This window comes from Calonectris borealis, chromosome 13, assembly GCF_964195595.1.
Source record: "Calonectris borealis chromosome 13, bCalBor7.hap1.2, whole genome shotgun sequence".
In the NCBI taxonomy this organism is placed as follows: Eukaryota; Metazoa; Chordata; class Aves; order Procellariiformes; family Procellariidae; genus Calonectris; species Calonectris borealis.
In genome coordinates this window covers 23544993-23567763 of record NC_134324.1, presented here as the reverse complement: position 1 = coordinate 23567763, position 22771 = coordinate 23544993, and the positions used below count along the sequence as shown (strand labels likewise).

At 52.5% G+C, this 22771-nt stretch overlaps 2 protein-coding genes across 3 annotated transcripts; one reads left to right on the top strand and one right to left on the bottom strand.

Annotated features, from left to right (window-relative positions):
• The first annotated feature begins 1681 nt into the window (after positions 1 to 1681).
• LOC142087853 (endothelin receptor type B-like) lies at positions 1682 to 8246 on the top strand. The gene is made up of 7 exons (XM_075162568.1): positions 1682 to 2146; positions 3875 to 3987; positions 4480 to 4684; positions 5388 to 5537; positions 6312 to 6445; positions 7093 to 7201; positions 8097 to 8246. The coding sequence occupies exons 1-7, from the start codon at positions 1697 to 1699 to the stop codon at positions 8244 to 8246; spliced, it is 1311 nt and encodes a 436-aa protein (XP_075018669.1). The 5' UTR covers positions 1682 to 1696.
• On the bottom strand, positions 2455 to 22759 carry LOC142087852 (DNA-directed RNA polymerases I and III subunit RPAC2-like). 2 transcript variants are annotated; one of them, XR_012675642.1, is made up of 9 exons: positions 22654 to 22759; positions 17618 to 17715; positions 15865 to 15941; positions 14723 to 14805; positions 10914 to 11429; positions 9844 to 10816; positions 9222 to 9416; positions 8373 to 8465; positions 2455 to 6585 (listed from the first exon to the last, which is right to left on the bottom strand). XR_012675642.1 is itself a non-coding variant. In XM_075162567.1 (5 exons), the coding sequence occupies exons 1-5, from the start codon at positions 22690 to 22692 to the stop codon at positions 14326 to 14328; spliced, it is 345 nt and encodes a 114-aa protein (XP_075018668.1). In that variant the 5' UTR covers positions 22693 to 22759; the 3' UTR covers positions 14183 to 14325. The 2 variants fall into 2 exon arrangements, 1 of the variants encoding a protein (XP_075018668.1); XM_075162567.1 differs by lacking the exons at positions 2455 to 6585; positions 8373 to 8465; positions 9222 to 9416; positions 9844 to 10816; positions 10914 to 11429 and adding an exon at positions 14183 to 14373.
• Between the last annotated feature and the right edge of the window lie 12 nt (positions 22760 to 22771).

Below are 22771 nucleotides of genomic sequence, written 5' to 3'. Positions count from 1 at the left end.
AAGGCACAGGCATTTCTACAAAGCCTGGCCTGAGCCCATGACACATGAGGAATGCACAGCTGTATCTAGAGAAGCTGTGGTTGTACCTGGCGGGACCTGTGGTTGGCTTGGCCATGCCTTCCCAGAGTGGGAACAGCATGCTCCCACCATATATGCATTGCTGGTCCTGGGGTCTCCCTGGTCCTGGGCAGGGGGAACTGTGTTACAACCCCAGAGTGCCCTGGCTGAATGGTCCTGGGGAGCAGACCCCTGGGCTCAGATCCCAACTCTGCCTAGTGGAGTTGGGGTGAAGATTGAAGCCCCATCCCTAATCCCAGGCAGGCACCCCGATCCCTGCCTAACTGGCTCCCCTGGAGCAGAGCACATCCCAGGGAAGCCCGAAACGGCTCCTGTTTCTAGTCTGGGCACAGCAATTTTTCCTCCCTTCAAAGCTGTGAACTTTCATAGTTTGAGAAACGTGTTCTTCACCCACGCTAACCAGGAGACCCAAGATCTGTCCCTGCCTGTGGCACAGACAGCGCTGGGGCAGGGTGCTGACACCTTCCACTCCCTCTCTGGGCTCACTTCCCACTGGTGGCCGTACCTGGATCATCCAGAAGCCCTTTTCACAAATTCACATCATGCCAGGACAGTGCTACAGCCATCCTCAGCTTTCTCAAGTGGTTGTGAAGCAGCAGCTTGGCTGAAAGCATTGTCTGAGATTTGCAACGCAGAACCCACCCTGATGATATTTATTAGTAGTGCTGCAGCCTTGGTGAGCTTGAGAGACCTTTTACTGTGCTCAGCAGTCAAAACTGCAAACAGCAGGGAGATTTATATCCCCGAGTATTGAGTTGAATGGGCACAGTGGGTTTGGAAAGGAAGTGGTTCAATTAACGACAATAAGGATGGGGAAGGAGGGGCTCTTCTACTCGCACATAAATTGGAAAAAGATGTCAGGTATCAATACAGCATTTCTGGAAAAACCCTTGTAGTATTTTCCCATCAGCACAGCAAGACTGTGCTGAGTCTTTTCGCTGTGCCCTGAAAAATGCGTACGGCAGCCGACGGGATCTGCTGAAGAGTGGAATGTTAGTGCAGCTCCAGTTTTCCCATGCCACGAACTGGAAGAAAAGCTCCACTGGTTCTGTGGACCCCGAGATGGGGTTGGCAGAATCGCCCAGATGTGCAGGCATCAAGCGGGCAGGTGCCCCAAAACTGCTGCTTCAAACACTCAGGAACTACATGAGAAGTGTGGGGTGGGCATAAACGTCTGTGCTGGGCAGAAAAGTCAGATTTGCTGGGCGAGCACTACCAACCTCAGAAGGTGCAACAGCTGATTCAACACCTATTTGAGAAGAGGCAGGTGCCCTCATTTGCTGAAATACTGAGTAAGAGGCATAAGAGAATGGCTTGTTTTCCTTTTAGTTTGTGTTTCTGAACAGGCATGTTTAATTTTAGCGGCAAAGACTCCCACCCACAGGAGTCAGCTGCTTTGACCAGATGGGATCTAATCTGGCATTATTTCTGATCACTGTGGTGATGGACTTTCTCCAGCAATTCCTTTCATTCAGTCTCATCTTGTTCCTCCTTCCTCTGCTAACCGAGTTCTCTCCTTTGTCCCTTTCCCCATCTGCAGATCTGACCAAGACCCAAGTAAGGACACCCCACGAGCACTGCGAGGACTTCTGCACCCAGCTTTGCCCTTCGGTCCTCAATGGCGAGAATCTCTGCTCCCACCACTCTAGTGATTTTCCTGACTTGCCTCTTCTCTGGGGCACACGGCCAGACCCCAAGGGCTTTCCCGGCGAGCACCGTCCCCTTTGAGGTGCTTAGCCAGGAGCAGGCTTACAGTCTGGTCCAGCCAAGCCTGTTCCAGGACGCCAAGCTGTCGAACCACTCGGAGAGCCTCCCCAGGAGCACCAGCTCTGAGCCACCCCTGCTGCCCCTGTGCGGGAAGCCTGCAGATATCAGACACATCTTCAAGTACATCAACACCATCGTGTCCTGCACCATCTTCATAGTAGGGATCATTGGGAACTCCACGCTCCTGAGGATCATTTACAAGAACAAGTGCATGAGGAACGGGCCAAATGTCCTCATCGCTAGCTTGGCGCTCGGAGACCTCCTCTACATCCTCATTGCTCTGCCCATCAACGTGTATAAGGTAGGCTCCAGCGCTGCGGCAGCCTGGCGATTGCAGGGATGGTGTCTGCTCCCACCTGCCTCCGTGCCCTGGGGAATATCTATCCTCTGCTCTTTATTGCAGGCTCCATTTTTGCAAGGGAGAGGGGGAGGGTGTTTCTGCTTTCGAAACGATAAGAAAAACATAAACAAAGAGCTCAATACATTCTTGGGAAAGCAGAGGTGTTCTCAGCTACAGCTGTGTTATGCACACACACACACAAGCACACAACCTTCCAGATCTTTTAAATCTCATCTCAAATCGCAAGAAAGGAATCACTTGCAGTCTCCTGACATTACAACCCAATGTTTATTTCAGCTGAGCAAAAATTACTGTTCTTGTGCACTGGGGACACTTCTCCCAGCACAGTTCAGTTAATCAGCCTCAAGCAAATACCTTTTTTATTCTAGCTAAACGTGAAGGCTCAGCCAGGAACAGGGAAGAGGGCCGTATCATAAAACAGGGGCTTCTTTCAGAGACGCTGCCCCCTAAACTAGAGAGAAGAGGCACAACAAATAACCAGGGGAACCTGAGCCCTGCACGACGCACTGCGACCGAGAGGGCCAGGCAGATGCAGGCAGTAAACCCGAGACCCCCGATAAGAGCAGAAGGTGTGTTATGACATGTGAGATGTGCCTGGGCTATTGCAGCTCTTTCTCGCCCACTGCTTGAGGCAGGTTTTGGCGGGCTGGAGCCAGAGGTTTCTATGAAGGGTTGGGAGGGATGCCATGGGGTGAAGGACTTGGAGCTCAGCCAGGTTTGTTTGTCAAAGGGAAGCTTTAGCCTGAAAAGTGTACCCCCCCAGGAGAGGTCCTGGATCGAGCAGGCTGGGTGGCAGGGGGAGAAGGCAGAGAAATTCGAAGCAGGAAGAAGATGCGTATAATTTGACAGTGAGAACAACCAGATGTGGCTGGCAGAGGTTCTCAAATCACTGTGAACAGATACACTTTAAGGGAAAATGGATTGAAAACTATAAAGTACTTTTAGCTCAAAACAAACAGGTTCTCCATGAGCCAGACAATCCCTGCTGTAACAAGAATACGGATCCATGCAGAGGGTTTCACTCGTGCAAGAAAACAGAGTAGCTTGGGGCCAGCAGCACTGACCCAGGGGAAGGTTCCCCCCTCCACCCACGGGGTACAGCCCTTCTCCGTTTTCACCCAGGATTCCAGCCTGGATTTCTCCTACCTTCAGGGCATCTTGTCCCCATTGATACCCTCTGCTTGCCCCAGCTGAGCTTGGGGCCACAGTGTATGTGTTCTGTAAGGAATCTAAGTGTGGTTGAGGGTCAGAGTATGATAAGGGCTTAAGACTACATGGCTTTGAAAGCCACCTGAAAGAAGATGTCCTTGATGGATTTTGGCTGTTTCAGAGAATGACACCCATTTTCCCTCTGAAAGCGACCCAAAGCCCATTGTGGTGTTTAGGAATCAGATCCATTCAAAACCACCCAGGGTCAGGAGTCAGGACCTGGTCAGGACCATCCTTTCATCAACTCACCTCACAACAAGCCCTTTGGGAAACGAATGGTTCCCAGTACAACACAAAATACCGGAGAGCACACACCGCGTAACCCCAGCGGAGGTAACCTCAGAGTGCCTTCAGCTGCTCTTTGTGGGCTTCTCACACCTTGTGGGTAACCACCCGCTATTTTGGGAAGCTGGACACGCCTTCCCGAAGCAGCCCGTTAACCCTGAGGTTCTTCCCCAGCTCTTGGCAAAGGACTGGCCCTTCGGCGTGCAGGTGTGCAAGCTGGTCCCCTTCATCCAGAAGGCCTCAGTGGGCATCACGGTCCTCAGCCTTTGTGCTCTCAGCATCGACAGGTAAGAAACAACTTCTTCAGCTGCACTGCCCAGCCTGACCCATATTTGACTATCGCATGTCCCTTCATTGTCACCAAAAGGCAGCCTGAAGGGCAGCTTGGTCTCAGGCTAAATTCAGAGATGGGGACAGGGTGCTGCCACGTAGAGTTGAAATCCAACAGGAACTGACTCTGGTGACAGAGTTTAAATCCTGCTGGCAAAGGTTGAGGGGAAGATCATGATGTGCTGGAACAACTGCTGGGATGGTGGGGAAGGGTGGTACCTCCCCAGTGGCAAGCAGACATTGGCCAAGGACAGCCACCATCACGTTCATCCATTGAGCCTATTTCTGATCTTTCCCATTCCACTGAAGTGGAAGGTTCAGGGGTGGAGGAGCAAGGCGTAAGGGAAAGGGCTTTGGGGACAACTCTAATCTGCACCTTCTCGGCCCCTTCCTGACGGCTGCTTTGCTCACTCCAATCTGCTCCTGTTGCATTCCCACGCGTTGGGCAGGTACCGAGCAGTGGCGTCCTGGAGTCGGATCCAGGGGATAGGAATCCCCATGTGGAAGGCAGTGGAGGTGATGCTGATCTGGGCAGTGGCCATCGTGCTTGCAGTCCCCGAAGCTATAGCCTTTGACATGGTGGAGCTTAGCTACTGGGAACGACACCTGTGGGTGTGCATGCTCGCCTCCGAACAGAAATCCAGCTTCATGATGGTATGTACTGTGCCCCATCTCAGCTGCAGTGCGAGGGAGAGGGAGGTAGAGGCAACCAGCGCATCCTCCCTCCTTGATTAGAGGATCAGATGCTTCTGGAGATGGCTTCTTCTAGCCGTCGGGGTGAACACAGGGAGAGCAGTATCAGACAAAGCACAGAAGACCCCGCATTGTAGTGACATGGGGCAGACTTGCTTTGAATGTGGGGCCAGAAAACAGGCAGCTGGTCCTTAAGCTGTGTTGTGTCTTCACCATCCACATCAGAAGGTCATGACACATCTCGGGAAGCTTCAGAACCTGCTACACTGTCCTAGAAGGCCAAAGAGCGTCTCCACAACTGGTCTGCATGGGTAACCTTTATCACAGGGTCAGCTAAGGGTGAGCAAAGGAATGAAGACCCTTACAAAGCATCAGAACTTATCCCACCACGTCTGCCAAATAAGCTCCTTGCAACCGTTTCTTGCACAAGAGTGCTAGACTGGCCTGGCGGCCAGATGTACAAACCGGGCTTTACTTCTGTAGGTTAAGCGTGCACCAGCCTTGGGGAAGATAACCCCACGTGCACTTAGCACAGGAGCGTTTACACTTCCACACATCCGAAGTGTCTGATAGAGGCCAGCATCGGTGTCAGGGACCGGGTCAGTTCATGTCCCAGTTACCCCCACTTCTCCCAGTTTCCAGTTGTTCTTTCTTTTGCATGCAGTTCTACCGTGATGTGAAGGACTGGTGGCTTTTCGGCTTCTATTTCTGCCTCCCCTTGGTATGCACTGGCATCTTCTACACCCTCATGTCATGTGAGATGTTGAGCAAGAGAAATGGCATGAGAATTGCTCTGAATGACCACATGAAACGGGTAAGAAAACCAGGAAGGCAGAAACTCTGATATTTCCCAAACAGGAGGGAGTGCTGTCGAAGGGGAGGACACGCACCAGTCCCTGTAAAGGACACGCATGAGCTGACATAGCCTCACAGTGGTCAACGCATATTGGCACATGGATGCAGAAGCATGGATTAAACGAGGGAGATGGGCCTTCAGCTCTGCAATCTCCAATCTCAGGGACAACCCAAACCACCAGCCTTATGGCCATGGACCAGCTTGATTTTCAATTTCTTATGGTCATTTATGTCTGGCCGTGCTGTGCCAGCCCAGATCACACCGAACTGGACCAAACGGTGAATGTGCCATATTACAGACAAGGGGTGCAGGGAAAGGAATCGTTTACTGTCCCCTCCCACGCTTTGCAGAATGATCCCTTGAGACAGACCAGCTGGTTGTCACAATAATATAGTGTGAAGGGTGGATGGATGAGGCCCCCGTGTCCCAGGGGGTATCACCCCAGCAAAGTCACCAGGAGCAATGGTGGGAAGGGGCGTGAAGGAGTCTGTCCGTATTGTGCTGCTGTACCCTTCCCCCTTCTGCAGCCTGGATCTCAGAGCCCTCCTCATGATGCCGGAGTTGGGACCTGCAGGTTGTGCTTTGGACTCAAAAGGGGTGCCCGGCCGCCATCAGATTACAGAAATTACTTGAAGGGCCCTCGCTCAGCATGGGAAGATGGTGCTTTGCTCCATCTGCTCTCCAATGCTCAGCCAGACCATCCCTTCTCTCCTGCCCACCTTCTCTTCGCAGCGCCGGGAGGTGGCCAAGACTGTGTTCTGTCTCGTGGTGATCTTTGCGCTCTGCTGGCTGCCGCTCCACCTCAGCCGCATCCTCAAAAAGACCATCTATGACCAGACGGACCCCAACAGATGTGAACTGCTCAGGTAGGGCCATCAGCAGGAGGGCACCGTGCTGGGAGCCCCTGCAGGCACGGGCAGAGGCTCTGCTGGGCTCATCGCAGGCTGGTGGAGTTGCCTTCCAAACACCTTGTTTCAATAGCTCCTTTCTAGATGGCATTGCTCTCCTGATAGGCACAGAGAAAGGGTGTGGGGACCATAAGAACAGAAGAAATTAAATTTTGAAATGTCTCTATAAAGCTATGGGTTAAAGAGGTCTCCTGGGCAGAGGAACATTCCCTGCAGGGTTAAAGGGACTGCATCACGTCCGAGGGCTGCGCACACTTTCTGCCACTTGGTAGGTGCCTGTCTTCCCCTCTCCTCTTTACCCACCACGCCAAAATCCAGTTCAGGCCAGACTCTGCTACTGTGCTTGAGTTTGAGAACATGAAAGTCACCAGGGAAATCAGATCTCATGCTTTTGGTTTCCTCAGGAAATGCTCCTTGCAAGACAAAGTGTTGGGCAATTGCCCAACTGCAGGAGGGACCGATAACTCTATGTTATCAGCTACTGGCCCTCCGTGGAAGCAGGTTCCTGGGCCAAGCAGTTTGCAGGCAGTTTGGAAACCCTCCCTCAGTTCTCCGCTCAGTGAGTTTCCAACACGTCCACCCTTTTCTCTCCCCTCCCACCTCAGTTTTCTCCTAGTGATGGATTACTTCGGGATCAACATGGCCTCCCTCAACTCCTGCATCAACCCTGTGGCTCTCTACTTTGTCAGCCGGAAATTCAAGAACTGCTTCCAGGTAGGGTTGACCCTTCCAGAGCTCCTGGCGATGGTGACCGTTCCCAGACACCGCTCCCAGGGGCACAAGCTCCCACGGACCAGGCATGGTGCAGCCAGAGGCACCCCCGTTGCAGTGGACTTCTGCGCTTACGAGATGAGGGGGAAGGTGGAGAGTGGTTTGGCAAACAAACCCAGCAAGCAGCACCAGAGACAGGTCTGGACCTCGCAGCTCCTGGCTCCCAGCCGAATGCCCCATCAGGGACACACTGGGGCTGCCAGCAGCCCGTAGGATTCCCCTATTTGCTCATATACTGATTTCTCCTCCCAAATTTCCCCCCTGCTAGGTGCCTCTCTTCCCAGCTTCAAGTACACTAGAGCTCGCTGTGGGGAGGTTTTTGCCAGTGCAGGACCTCAGACAAGCCAAAACAGATCGTTCTGGATCAGAAGCATCCCCACAAACCATTAGACCAGGGACTGGGGCTGCTTTAAACTTTGAGCCCAAGTTATTCAGAGATAATTTTCAGGAGCTGTGGAGCCTTGAGAAAGAAAGGGGATGGGATGGGATGGGATGGGATGGGAAGGGATGGGATGCGAAGGGAATCACCTCCCAGCTGCTGTGGCAAAAAGAAGAGCTGAGCCGAGCAAAGCATTACTCATATTTTCTGTCCCCCAAGGACAAGAAAACACAACTGCAAAAGGTACCCAAGATTTTGGTATCTTCATTTCCAATCCACACCAGCCCCCTCTTGGAAAGCCTGTTCCCAGCAGATCTGCAGGACAGCAAGGCTCAGAAGTGCAGGCTGCGATTCCCAGCCTGGCACTGCGCAGGTTGACCTGCCAACATCAGTGAGGGAACGTTTCCTGCTCTTCTACCCTCGCTTGTAACCTCTCTCCACCCTCTTGTCTCCTCGCAGTCCTGCCTGTGCTGCTGGTGCCAGAGACCGGCTCTGAGCATCACGCCGACGGACGAGAAGGGCTCTGTTGGGAAGTGGAAAGCCAACGGGCAGGAGCTTGGGCTGGACCGGAGCAGCTCCCGCTTGAGTAACAAGTACAGCTCTTCCTAAAGCCGTGCCACCCGCGGGGCCGAGAGGAGAAGGCGCTGTGCCGAGACGGCAGGACCCCTCCATTTCTCTCGCACAGCCGTTTCCAGGCTGGGCCTGAATCGGTTTTGCCTTCGTGTCGTAACCCACCTGGAAGGAGCTGCAGCACCTCACGGACCCCTGGGACTAGCTCCAAACACAGCCTCTGAAACACGCCGATCCGTCCTCTGGTCCGAGTCACCTCTGGAGGAGGGGGAAGGGGATTCAGATCCTTGTAGGATTTTTCATTTCCTTGCAGGAAAACCAAGTGACTTACAGCCATTTGTCTCGGGTGGAAACGTAGGGTGGGGAGATGTGTATGAAAAGGGAAGGAAGGCTGAGATGTGGTCACTTTGAGATGGATGTGGGATGAGGAGGAGAGGGAGAGGACCATGAGTGACAATTTCCAGCTGAAAAAGCTAAAGAAAAGCTTTGATAACATCCCTTATCATCTCCCTTTGTTGCTGGGATAGTTTGTCCCTGGGCAGAGAGCCAGGATAAGATGCAGGCACCATGTATGTCTGGTAGACCATCAATGGCCTGAAATCTCCTCCTGTTCGTGGTAGGGAGAGATGGGCAGTAACTTGGCTTCACTGTGTGACCAACCTGACCTGGGGAGCCCTAAAAGCCCCCCTCCTCTTTACCTTTTCCTGGGGAATCTGCCCCAGGCTCCCCACCCAGGGATGACATTCACCCCGCCTGTGTATGGCACAAGAAAGCGATTGTACGCGACCGTGCGGCGTAGGGGACCACGTACCGCTGGCAGAAGCTAGCGGCAGCACCCAGCCAAACCATCTGCTCCAGCTTCCCCCTCCCCAGGGACAGGCGAGCTCCCGGCCAGCCAGGCACCGTTGCTGGCCCAAGGGGCTATCCTTCCAGGGAAGAGTTTGTAAGCCCAGGAAAGGGAAGGCAGAGATGGCTCAAATCCAGATGAGGCTGGGACCAGGGAACAGCCCTCACCTTTCCAACCCCCTGCGTAACCTGGAAGCAGCTAATTCTCTGCCTGACGTAGGATGCAAGGGAGAGGATGATCCAGGAGACGTGCCCTTCCAGAAAAGCACCCAGCCTTGATCCGCTGTCTTCGGCAGCTGGAAAGTCCACAGCCTCCTTCAGCCGCTGGCTCCTGGGAGGGGGATCGCCTGCAAGACCGCAGCTCTGAAGGGAAAAAAGGGGGGCCCTGCATTTCGATGCCTGTAGTTCGTCTTCCCCGGGCCAAGAAGGCTGAGCTCCAACGGGGCAGTGGGGCCGCACCCCGATGTGTCTTGGCCACAGCACCATGACACCAAGGTTCATGCCATTTGTAAGGGGGACAGAGATGCTCGTCCTCATGGTCAAGCTAAGGTGGAAAAGGCAATGGGGAAGGTCCGATCTCAGCTGAAAGAGCCGCTGGAACTAACCAAAACATGGCAAAGAGCTTTCACAAATTTACTATTTAAAATAATTAATCCCCGAGTGCTTTTCCAGCATGTTTTTCTAAAAAAACTCATGCTTGCATTCTTGCCAAAATTTTAAAAAACCTATGAGAAAGTTTTAGTTACCAAATTTTTTATGATTTTTCTGTTGTTTTTTTCTTCTCTCTTACCTCTCTCTCTTTCTTTCTCCTTTTCCCTTTTCATCTTGTCATGGAAAAAAACGGAGAGAGGAAAAAGGAAGAAGAGAAAAGACCCGCAAATAAAGCAAAACATTTTCCAGGTGTTGGAGTTTTTTTAGCTTAGCTTTCACTGAAGTGAAATGTTTTACAAACAAATCACATTTCTGAAAAGACAAACAGGTTTCAACGAAAACAGAAAGACTGAGGAATATCTAGACAGCACGTTTGCTATAAACTTACCTACCCACTAGAGTAGATTTGTCTGTATCAATTTTGCAGCGCTGCTGCATTTTGTTGGTGGACAAATGAAGTCAACGGAGAAAACTGATAAAGACTGAAATGTTCCAGTGCAGACATCTCAGTAGAAGGATATTTTTAAATGACTGTGCTTATAAAAAAAATCTGAATTCTATGTATTTCTGTATTTGTCCACATTTACAGGCAAATGGATTCTGTGACTTCAAATCAACACCTCGTACCACTCCAAGGACGTAGCGGTGGGTAAGCCAGAGGCACACCAAGCCTAATGCAATGTCTCACTCAAATTCTGCCCTACCCCAAATTGTGGCAAATTCAGCTCCAGATGGCCCAGCTCCTTGGCGCTCTCCTGCCAGGATGAGGGTGGCCCTCTCCTACGCACCAGGGCCTGCCCTGCCGGGTTGCAAGCGGCCGCTATGGAGTGATTTGCTTCAGGTTAACATCTCCACCATTGCATCTCTGTTGGTACTCCCTAAAATTCATGCGCTCACCCGAGCTCTGGGTCTAGCGTGCTCCGGAGGTGCCAGGGCAGCTGCGCAGTGCTGGTGGCTGGAAGGGAAAGGACAGATGGGATGCGCTGACCCTTCCATCTGCTGCCACGTGCATCACCAGGAGTTTTCCACTAATTACAAACCTCTCATCACTTCAAACAAAGGTCTGCTCATTGGGCCACGCAATGGGGAGGCTCATGGAGGTGTCAGATCACCTGCTAGGCAAAGAAGTCCCGTAACAGGCAGTATTTAGGACGCTAGCAGGTAAGGGGGATGCTCTGACCCTACGGCTACAGTTTCCCTCCCACTCACCTGAAGTGGCTGGTGCTTTGGTCACAGGTTGAGCCAACTTCTTTCTCCCTTGGGGTCCTCAATGCATTGCACAGGCCTGGAGCGCAGCCCTGACTCGTGGGGACCCCACCAGGGAGTCACATAGGTGAGAAACACTGCGTAAGCAGGGGACTTGCTTGCTGGGGGCTGGTTTGGGTCAGTGCTGTTATAGCCTGGACAACCTGGAGACGGCTGACAACTCTAGTGAGCAGAGGATGCTGTGGGTCAGATCTGGAGATCTGTCAGGTCAAGCTGGTAAGTCTGGGTCACAGTAGGTAATTCAAGGCCAACAGATGCACTGAGCAGGGCCAGCTTCAGCCCCAAATCAGCGCTGGAGACAAGCTGAGGATGAGCATGCACACATGCAAGGAACGTGGCTTCCTCTGTCCTGTCCACCTCTGCCCTCCTGGCATGTACATTGCCCCTCTGCTAGCCCAGGTGCCAGTTTTCAGGTGGTTTGTTCCAACGTGACCCTGAAACGCCAGCCACAGGGCTGCCCTTAATGAGAAAGAAATAATGCCAAATGAACCGGAGTTGCCAGAAGACAGGATCCCTTGAGCAGAGAGTCAGGAGAAGCAGCTTTCTTTCGAAGCGAGATCGTTCCAGACCCAGGAGGGACGTGGACACCAGCTCATTGTACCAGGACACAGGGGAGGGAGATACTGTTCTCTAGAGGACTGAAATACTTTGGGGACACAGGAGCCAGCTAAAATGCACTCAGTACCTCAGAGAAGCAGGAGAGAACATCAAGCTCTGCATGTCCTCCTGGTAGGGAAGTCACAAGTGCCAAAAAGGTGAAGTAGCAAAGAAAGAAAGAAGCTTAGGAGTTTAAAGCTATAGACCCGTCCCTGGCTGTCGCCACCCTCCTTGCTGCAAAATAAAGTTGGTCCCAACTGGTAAAAGTCAGCCTTCTCATGTTAAAACAAGAGCAAAGCAAGCAGTCATGCAGTTTAGTGCCTGCCCGCAGCTGAGCCAGGGTTGCTCTGTCTTTTACTTGCACAGTGCATGGGAACTGGCATATTTAAATTCATTTCAGTGAAGATTGAAGCATTTTGACAATTTCCTAGTAGCGACCTTTGGTGATGCCATAAGGAGCAGCATCCCAAACATGGAAGAGCCATGATCCTCTCATAAGGACAGGCCAGGACCTGCTAATATTCACAAGACAGATACCAATTACAGGCACACAGGGGAATCCTTTTACCTTACTTAACCTCCTAGGCCCCAAGTGGCTAACGTCTCTTTTTATGCTCCAAGAGCAGATTTAATCATATCTGCATTAGCAGCTACACTCAGATCAACATTTCAGCCTTAAACGGTTCAAAACCAGTCTCAGATCTGCACATTATTAATATTGCAACAAACAGACTGACATGAATTCATCCCAGCTCTGGACACTGCTATCACTTGCTGCATGTCTGTTTAACAGTGACTTCATCCTCCTTTGGTATAGCTTTCTCCTTGTATTTTCCTCCCAGATGTCTCCTATTAAAACCAACGTCATGAAGTTTGACCAAGTGTGAGAGAAGAGGGAGAAGAGAGCTGAGATACCAGCTAGAAACTGTACCCTTTTAAAGCTCTTACATTGTGTTGGCATCCAAATGGCCCTTTCCCAGCCCTAGGAGGTCTCCCTTAGGCTACAACCAAGGCCAGGACCAGCAAGTTTCAGCTCAGAGGGAAAGTAATGAACATCAGAAAAGAAGGAATGCATGCACAGTCTCGTTTTAGCTGCTCATGGAAGTGCAAATGCAAAGACAGCTCCTTGCTGCCAGCTCCTATTGCCCATTCACAGGGAAGAGCTGTACAGTTATGGGCATGCTCATCCTTCCCTTGCTTCCTCAGGCAGAGGATGTCCAGGAACAGGGTGGTCCTTGCAGCCCAGCTCAGGGAACACGTAGCTGGCCCACAGCATCCCCTGGATGTTGTTTCAAGACCTGATAAATATTCTCCATGACACCTGGGCTGAGATTCAGCTCAGGTGCACGAGTCAGCTCCTGCCTTATTCACCCCTTCATGCTCTCCCCCCTGCCCTGGGGAAACCGCTTTCCTGCTTTTTTATGTCTCCCTCTTGCGTGGGCTGGGGAATTCTTCAACCAGAAAGTCCCCAGGCCTGTGCTTGCTCCTACACAGCGGGGTGAAACACTCACCAGCCCCTCTTCCCCACGCGCCCCTGCTGTGCCGCAAGCCCTACGTGAAAGCATGCTTTAACCACCCACAGGTTTCAGCATGAAGAAACCAGGCCAGACAGGATTAGCCAAAAGCAAAGCCACAGCAGCTGCCCACTACAGATGTGGGACCGTGTTGGCATGGGCAGGATGAATCCATTGCAGCAAACTGAGAGGCGAAGGAGCCGTAGGGCTCAGCTGGCTTCTTGGCCGAACGCCTGCGAACACAAACCTACCGGCAGCCTGTCAGAGAGACCAAGTCTGTCAATTTGTATTTGAAAGAAGGATTTTATAGAGAAAACCTGACATTTTACATCCTCCCTCTTATTCCTCTGTATGTTAATAAAACATGCTGGTGTTTGAAAGGAAAATCTCTGGGTGTTTCTTATTAAGCAGCAGGGGGTCTGCATAGTCTGCTAAATACTTAATCGAGTGTCAGCAGGTTCCTTTGGTAACTGCAGACCTCCACTGAAGAGACAAGCGGCGTCCCCCCTGTGCAGAGCAAACCGGAGAGGTTCACAATCCTACGCCCAGCACGGAGCAGAGAAACCCCGGCAATTTCATGCCACATTACACTCAACAAAAGGCTTTCACTTGGCTAGCTGCCAGCACATCCGACCAAGGCCAGGGTTTCGGTGCTGTACCCTTTAAACCTGCTCATGAGGAGTGGTCTGGGCTTGCCTTTGTCTGCATTCTTCAGGGGGTTAAAAAAGGCAAGCGGTTTTTTACTCATCTCACCCCCCAAATGAGCAGAGTATCATTTTACAGTGATCTGTTTAAAAAGGAAGGCTGGCCCTATCTGTTGAAGACAACTGCACTGGTGCCAGTAACAGAAAGATGTAAATTGGGAGAGGGTGCTGCCTCTCTAAAAGCTTGATTTTACACAGCACTGGAACCCTTTGCTCCCTGGGGACTCTGGGGCAGACTACTTCCGTGCACCAGACTATCTGCAAACTCTGTGATCTGAAGATGCTGGGCAGGAAACAGCAACGACACTTGGAGAGGGAAGAAATAAGATGCAAGAGTGAAGGACCTGCCTTCTAGCTGTCATTTTCCATACCCGTGTTGAGCTGAAGGCAGTGTCACTTCTGCGGCATCAAACTTCATAAACTTTATTATTAGAGAAAATACAGGTTTGCATCAAAGTGGTCATAAAAAAACCAACCAAACAAAAACCCTTGACACAGGGAATTCAACACACAGACGTTGCACACATCCATCCCCAAATGCTACTGCATCTCTTCCTCCCTCTGGGCCCTGTATTCCTTCATGCTCCTCTGCAAACAAGAGCAAAGGACAAATGTTAACAACATATATCGGAGTGACTCATATACCGCAGTGCCACCACCCTGGTCTGTGCTGTGACTTCTCTGTCGAGTGCTAGGAAAGGCTGAGGGACCTGAGAAGCTCGGACAGAGCTCCAGGTACTTTCAGAAGTGACTGAGCTTTACAGTCACACCAAGGGAAAAGAAGCCAGGCCATGCCACCGGTCAGGCAGAGATTGTCTGAAAAAACTACCAAGTTTTTCATGTCAAAAGTGCCTACAACACAGATCTCAGCCCATTCCTCTCCCCTCTGAGACCAAGAAATAGAAAAGGTCCCTGCGCTCTTCAGGAATAGTCTCACCTCGAAGGTGTTGAGCACGTGTTGGCAAACACCCATCAGGTCGTTCAGCCCTTTGCGGAATGGCTCAACAGCAGGAAGGGCCCCTTCAGGAAAGAAGATGCGTTAGTGAAATGGGAGGTGGCTTCCAAAGGGGTTGGTAGCCCTCTCCCTCGCCGCTCTGAGGCAGCGTGGCTGTTACCACCATGCCCAAGGGCAGTCCCTTGGGAGAGGCTCTTACAGCAAGTATGTGCCCCCACAGTTCCCTCCTCCCAGCCCACCATCAGCAGCCTGAGAGCTGAGCTCAGTGCGGTGGTCCAGGCTGTGGCGCAGGAACCCCGCAGTTAGTCCCACGGGGAAGGGGTTCCCTTGGCAAGGGGAACAGCCTGAGCACTAATCATTTTTAGGAAATTAAAGAGTCAGCAAGCACAAAGTAGATGTTTGCTTCCAGGAAGTGGCTTCTACATATCTGGTGCTCAAGGGAACAGCCCCATGAGAAAGGAATGAAATAACACCGGCAGCACACAAGGCTGCGGAGCTTGCAGGGCCTGGATGGAGGGCAGGGGACTGAGCTGAAGGGGCTGGTGTGCTGGGAGAAGTGAGTGACTGCAAGAGACTCAGAGTTATCAGGGAACAGTCCTCTTTGAGAGGCAAGTCAAAGGACAGCAGACTGATGAGGCTTTTCAAAAGAGCTTCGGGTCACAGCCTGATGACCAAAGCCACAAGACAGCTGAGAAGGAGAAGCAGAAACAAATTATCTCATGGCAGCTATACAGGTCAGCACACTTTGGCTTTGCTTTCCAATCCCCCTGCTGATTTAGGGGCAGATGGAGCACCCGCCACCTGTGACAGTGAGTAGCAAATCTACTCTACCCCAGCACTACAGTTCGGTGCCTGCTGCCAGCCAGCCCAGATACCCGGGACCAGGCAGGGCTGAGAGCTCCTCGGGCCTCAGCTGGCTCAGACCTACAGATGAGAATCAGAAGAGGTGTAGCATGATGGCTCAGAGCAGCCCCTCCAGCTGAGCAACAGGGCACAGCAGTTGCAGAGAAGAGGGAGAAAAGTGCGTTTCTTCATTTAAATGACTTATGGTGGAAACCTGACGTGAGCAGGGGGAATTACACAAAAAAGGGCCCCGGCCACAAAGGAAATGCGCACCCCCATACCTCTGGTCTGGATCCGGAAGTTGATCTTGCTTTCAGAGGGGTGCGTGATGCAGTAGCCACAGAACTCCACGTCAGGGCTGCAGCAGAGGAGAAGAGAGCAGTGAAACCCGGGCCAATCCACAGCAAATCTCAGGAAAGGCAGAGGCTCAGGCCACCCCAGACCTGCTGGGGCTCAGGATGTTTCTAAAATGACTGAGGGTCTTATGGCAGGGATATGCTGAAGGGAAACTACCTGTGTAACCTTATTCATACGCCCCCATCTGTCTCTGAGCTGCAGCTGGGGAAAGACATGGCTGGCACGATCGTAGGCACCATCCTGGCATCACCAGCGGTCCACTGGCAGGCCCGCAGAGTTCAAAGAGGGGATCCTGGATGCTTGGAAACCTCACTGCACACAAACCTGTTGCAGTTCTGTTGGGCAAAAAGAGGCTGACGGGTCTAGGGCACTGCAAGGTTTTACCGAGATGGTTTGCAGGCTGCATGGCATCTGCCTTCATAAGCTGAGGTGGTTGGTAGAACGTTTGTGTGCGCCCAGAACAGCCCTCTGCAAGAAACCTGCTGTTTTTCTTGTCATGGTGATTTATCAGAGGAATTCACGTGACTTTTGCAATGCAACTGTCATTTGAGATGATGCACTGAACTTCCTGCTGTAATTCTTCTGAGGCTTACCAGTAGATCTTCACAAACCCTCAGTGCTGCCCAGTTCAATAAAATCAGGCAACCAGGGTGAACCTATTTGTATATTTTGATGGGGGCAGCAGGATAATTAATTCCCAGCATCAATTCCTGCATCTCCATGCAAGCATGAAAGATGATCAATTTGCTTAATACTGACTGTTCCTACCCTCTTTTCTGGCAGCGCTTGTCCCAGAAGGAGACATAGATACCGCCTGACCACATGTACTTACATGGAGTTGTGCACCTTTTTACCCAGGGCCAAATAAGAGATTCAGAAGTCTTTCACATGTCAGACATTAAATTTCCTCCATACCTAACCATCGAGGAGCAGCGAGGGCTGATTGTTCCCTAAGAGATGGGGAGCTGGGAGCCATGAATAGTAAGACAGCCGGCAGGGCAGAGGCCTCACTAGCTAGCCCTGTCCCACAGCACCCAAGCGAGGGAGTAGGGCGGGTGCAAAGGTGGTAGCCAGGGTCAGCCAAGGGTCCAGATCATCAGGCAGGTTTGTGGGGATGAGGCAGGTCCGAGGTCAGGCCAGGAAGTCAATCTGCAGGTCAGCGTCATGTCAGGTGAGAGTAATGAGGGTCAGACACTACCCAGTGATTACCAAGCAGGTGTACAGTGATGAGGAAGGGCTGATGTCAGGTCAGGAAGTCAGTTGTGGGTCAGCATCCAGGTGAGCAGAGTCCACAGCCCAGTACAGGCTGAGCTGGAGACCCATACTCCTACAGCATAGCTCAGGAGGGACTGAAAGCTTAAATGGGGCTCCTGGGCCCACAGGCAGGGCGTGGGAGGAGGCCCCAGGTGTGGCTGGTCAGGCCCATTAAGGCCTATTAGTGCTCTCAGGGTCCTGACACTAACAGCACAAGGAAAAAGTTAATCCTGTGAAGAGAGGTGGTAGATCAGGAGTCTTTGGCACCATGTCTGATATAAAGACTCTAAACAGGCATGCACAGAGGTAGTTTCTGATCATTTGCCTTGTTCCAGCAACAACCGAGATGCAGATCAGTAAGAAGGCCAGACAGGAGACAGAGGTACCTTCAGCGATGCCAGGCACCACAGAGGCTCCACTTACTTCTTCATGACCATGTATCGCAGGGAGTTGCCGAGTGTGTGGTCCTCATCATGCAACACAAATGTGACGCAGTTTCCATCTGTCCCATCCGCCTGGACCTGCCACAAATGGGGAAAGAAGAGATGCTGTAAGGCTCTCTGAGGTAATGAGCACCAGCCCCAGGGTGAAGAATGAACTATTGTGCTCTGCTTCACCAGAGTAACTGGGAGGGCTTGTGAGTCCGGCTGGGCCATCTCTGTGGCTTGCGTCTTGGGTGCTGCAGTGTGACCAAGAGCATCTTGCAGCAGAGGGAAAGTTGCAAAAGTACAGACCTCAGAGAAACCTCTCCCCAGTTATCAAAGTGCCTGTGCATCCTTCCTCTTCACAGGAGAGAAGAGGAGCCCAAAGAAAGCCACGGCTTCGGGACCCATGGTGGAAAGAAGCTGGGAGTGACTGTTCAGGTTGGTGTGATCCCAGGTCTCACCGCCAGCCCGAGGCTAGACAGGAATGAGAGGACAGTCAAAAAATCCCCAGGGAGGAATGCTGCCTGTCAGCAGAGAAATCTTATCCCAGCTCGAAAACAAAAGGAGCTGTAAGCCCAAATTCACACGCTTAGGATGAGCCTGGGGAGCCCACCAGCGAGCCTCAGGCTGCTGAGCCCCACGTGTAATGAACCCCGCAACGCCAGCAGCCAGCCCCTAATCCTCCTGCTGCTTTTGGCTCAAGCACCCGAAAAGAACTTTACCAGCTAATGCTTCCTGAGAAGACTGGTTTGGGATCCCCTCCAAAACCAACAAGTCACCTAACTAATCGCCTAGCTGTCTGAGGGCTGCTGAGCCTCTGACCTTTCCCCAGGCTCAGTGTAGCCACCGTGGAGCCTGACATGCCCAGACAGCCCCCAACCGCTTCCTCTCTCGGCAGCTGAAAGAGGTTTCAAGGTTAAGTGCGGAGCCGGGCTAAGACAAGCGCTGATCTCTTCGCATCCTGCCCGCGGCCAAACCCTCAACCGCTCCAGGGCTTTTATAACCCCTCACATTCCCCCTCAGCAGTCCCGTTCCTCCTTCTGCAGGTACAGCCGCCACGGGGAATTGACTCAGCAGTTCAGAAGGAAAACAGACTGATTTCTGCGGAGGAAGAGATTGCCCAGACCTGCAGCACAATTCAAGGGCTGGCTCCCTGCGCACCAGCTATCGCAGAAGGTAGGTGCGATGCAGCAACATCACCTCAACAGGGATGTTGGACTGATAGGGTCTCCCTCACCTCCCAGCATCTCGCAATCCACAACCAAAGTGGTAGGTCTTGCTGAGTGATTAAAATAAGGCAGTAAGTAGCGAAACACCTTCCCTTGGTGGAAGGACAAAGCGTAAGTGACTTGCCACAGGTCACTCGGGCAGCCAGTGGCATGGGTGAAACACCCTGCCTGCTCTCCTGCTTGCTAGACCCAGCACCCTCTTCCCAAACCTAGGTGCTGGCCTCAGCCTCTCCTACTGCGAGGCCTGGCAAGGAAGTATTTATTGAAATTATTAGCACCAATCATACTCAATAGCTCTTTTTTTCCGACGACTACAGGCTCAAACAAGAGCAGACTAACTCAGGAGGCACCTGCATGCCAGGACAGGTCACCTGGCCCCCAGTTTGCTCCCTGCATCCACTCACAGAGTCAGAAGTGTGCCAAAATCCCAAGTCCCCCCGTCACGAGACAGGTACAGCGCTGTTCTTTGGGACAGTGACACTCTTGCGATTTGGTCACACGACGGGAGTTACACCTTAGCTCAGGTGTAGCTCCGCACACACGGGGCAAAGAGATGCTTTTCCAGACAGAGAGCAAATATTTACAGCTGAGTGTCGTGGTTTAACCTGGCAGCAGCCAAATACCACGCAGCCGCTCACTCACTCCCCCCACCCCCAGCGGGACGGGGAGAGAATCGGAAGGGTAAGAGTGAGAAAAACTCGTGGGTTGAGATAAAGACAGTTTAATAGGTAAAGCAAAAGCCGCGCACACAAGCAAAGTAAAACAAGGAATTCATTCACCACTTCCCATCGGCAGGCAGGTGTTCAGCCATCTCCAGGAAAGCAGGGCTCCATCACGCGTAACGGTTACTTGGGAAGACACACGCCATCGCTCCGAACGCCCCCCCTCCTTCTTCTTCACCCAGCCTTATATGCTGAGCATGACGTCATATGGTATGGAATAGCCCATTGGCCAGCTGGGCCAGCTGTCCCATCCACGCTCCCTCCCAGCCCCCTGCACATCTGGCAGGGCATGGGAAGATGAAAAGTCCTTGACTAGCGTAAACATTACCTAGCAACAACCAAAACATCAGTGTGTCATCAACATTATTCTCACACTACATCCAAAACACAGCACTATACCAGTTAATAGGAAGAAAATCAACTCCATCCCAGCCCAAACCAGGACACTGAGTTACAAATGTTGCATAAAAATTATTTGAAAAATAGGATAACTGGGAGTTTAACACACAGTGCTGGGAGTTGCAGTGACCTCAGACTCCTTCCCAGAGCTGAAGGAACGTGTGGGCGTAGGAAGGAAGGGACAGACGCATCTCTGGCATGGTGGCTGGGCCAGCTTGTGGAGCTGCAGCGAGTGCCTCAGAACCCAATGAATTTAAGCTGTCCCTGCCTCCTTAGCGCAGCCTAAGTAGCCAGTGCACTGATCTGGCAGATGAAAGCCAGAGCACGGCTCTTTCCTGCAGCTGTAAGGAACACGTGCTGAACCTGTGTGCTTCATAGAGACTCAATTTCTCTTTCCTCTTTTCTGTGGAGAGTCCTCGGGTACAATTCTGGATCTCAGCAGGACCATAAGCTTTGCTGCTTCTCATTAAGCCATTGGCCCACCCACTCAGGTATCTCGCCTCTGGCACAGACACCGTCTGATGCCTCTGAGGAAAACCGACACACTCCCCTGAAGGGGATTCCTGCCTGGTCCCTGCAGCAATCGGGTCTGTGCCCTGAGGCAGAAGGCTGAGATTTCTCAGGGTGTTTCTGAGGCTCATCTCAGAGGTGTCCAGGTATCAAACTATTCATCACAAGAAAACTTGTTCTATGAGCCAACTTGTAAAAAAAAAAAAAAAGTCCTGATGCCCTGGAGTAAGGAATTCTGTCTGTCTGGAGTTTTTCTTCTTTGGCTACATACTGATTTGCTAGGATCTTTACCAAATTGTCCTCGTTCTTGTATTATGGTAGAGGCAGAAGGAAAAGATGAGATCTCGAGGCAGCTTTAGGATTGATCAAACTCCCTTGAGCCCTTCAGAGACAACAGAGAGGGAAAAGCCTGCATGTCCCCCAAGATGATCTGGGGTACACCCTCCCAGCAAGGTCAGGACACAGCCCCTGCGACCCGGCCACCCACACATCAGACACCCTCCTCCCCTACGGGCTACGCAAGCCTAAGAGCTGCAATCTCACATCATCCAGAAGCTCTCCTGCTTAGAGGGGCTGTGATTTATGATGATGAATTATTTAATGTTGTATTTGGTGCCTAGGTAGAGCTGCGGCGGATACATTAGCACAGTGCTGAGATAGATGGGATCAGCTAGACATGAAGTGGGTGGGGAACAGCCCTACAACTCGCTTGTTCCGATGCTCACTGCAGTTTATGCATAACTTGCCTTTTATGTCAGAATATACAGTCCTTTGCTGGTCTTCATGAGCCGGTATCGCTCTCTAATGTCCTCCTGTTTTCCGTATTCCTCACAGAATATTTCCTCCTCACAGAGGAATCTGCTGGTTTGTTGCCAAGGGCCTCTCTAGCCACTGCAGCTCTTCAAAGATCAATTTCATTCATCACATCGGACTTGCAGGATTAGGATTGGGCTTCCTGGTGCAATTGTGACTTCCAGCCTGTGGCCTGCACAACTGGGGAGAAGAATATGGCTCTACAGAGCCTGAAAACGGTAACCAGCAGAAGCCAGACTATTGCTGAGGGACTCTAGGGTCTGTTGTGCCATTAGGAAAAGTTTAGGGAATATGGAAAACTGTTGTATTAAGCCTTCCCCAAAGGCAGCTTTTAAAACCAGGCAACTTACAGAGCCCACTTGTTTCTCCTGTATGGCTGTCCTGGCGCTCAGCTCCCCCCGTTTTCCACTGACAGACAGACAGACAGACTGGCGCAGGGAGCACCGATGGTCCTGCGTCAGCTCTCCCTCTCATCGTGTCTCGGTGGAGCTGCCCCCTGGGAGCCCGCAACCCTGCCAGCGTGAAGAGCAGTGCCACCTAGTGCCTTCTGCGGCGGGCACTGGGGTGGAAACACGGTCCGTAACCCTGCCGCAGGGCTCGGCAACCTGAAACGGGCATCTGAGAGGAGACGAGGCACGCTGCCTATGGCTAACAGGCGAAGCCACCCAAAGCCTGACGTTATGCAGTGCTGAGCAATTCACCTTTAAAAAGCAAGGCTTGTTTTAGAAAACGATAGTCCTAACTAGTTTTGAAACGGGTTAGTCCCGACCTCTAGCCGCTTCTGTTCCCTACAGCGCAACCTCAAGCACCTAAACGTTCCAGAAGTCCAACGAAAAGGCACATTCCTGCCTGTCCCTCCTATTTCAGGAAACACTGCGGGCTTTCCTCAGCTTCTTTCTCCCTCTGCTGCTCGCAGACACGGTCGCAGAGCAGCCGCTCCGTGCCGGGTAAAGCCACGGGGCTTTAGGGGTTGGGAAGGGCCGGGCAGTGCCGCGGGGCTCAGGGGTGACAGCCGAGGGGGGTTTAGGCTGGGGTATGAGGCTGTAAGGCCGGCGGGCCGCACCACAGGGCCACTTTGCAAAGGGATCTTTGCTGCTTCCCGCTGCCGGGACGAAGCACCCGCCCGGGGATGCGACCTGCGGAGGCGGCTTCCCCTTGGATCTACCCTCACTGTCACGATTTATCCCGACACCAACGCCGCAACGCCCCACCACCGTGCTGAGGGGGCCCCGCCGCTGAGCCAGGCCCGGGAAGCGCCGGGGAGGCCCCGGCTGCCGCTGCCAGGACAGAGCAGCGCCCGCCGGCCGAGCAGGGCCCACCCCTGCCCCGTCCCCCTCAGCCGGGCGGCCGCACGCGCTCACCGTCTCCAGCGCGGCCTTCCTCTCGCCCTCCTCCGCCATGGCCGCCGGACTACAGCTCCCGGCAGGCACCGCGCGGCGGGGACCACAGCTCCCAGCGGCCCGCGCGGCGCTGCCCCCG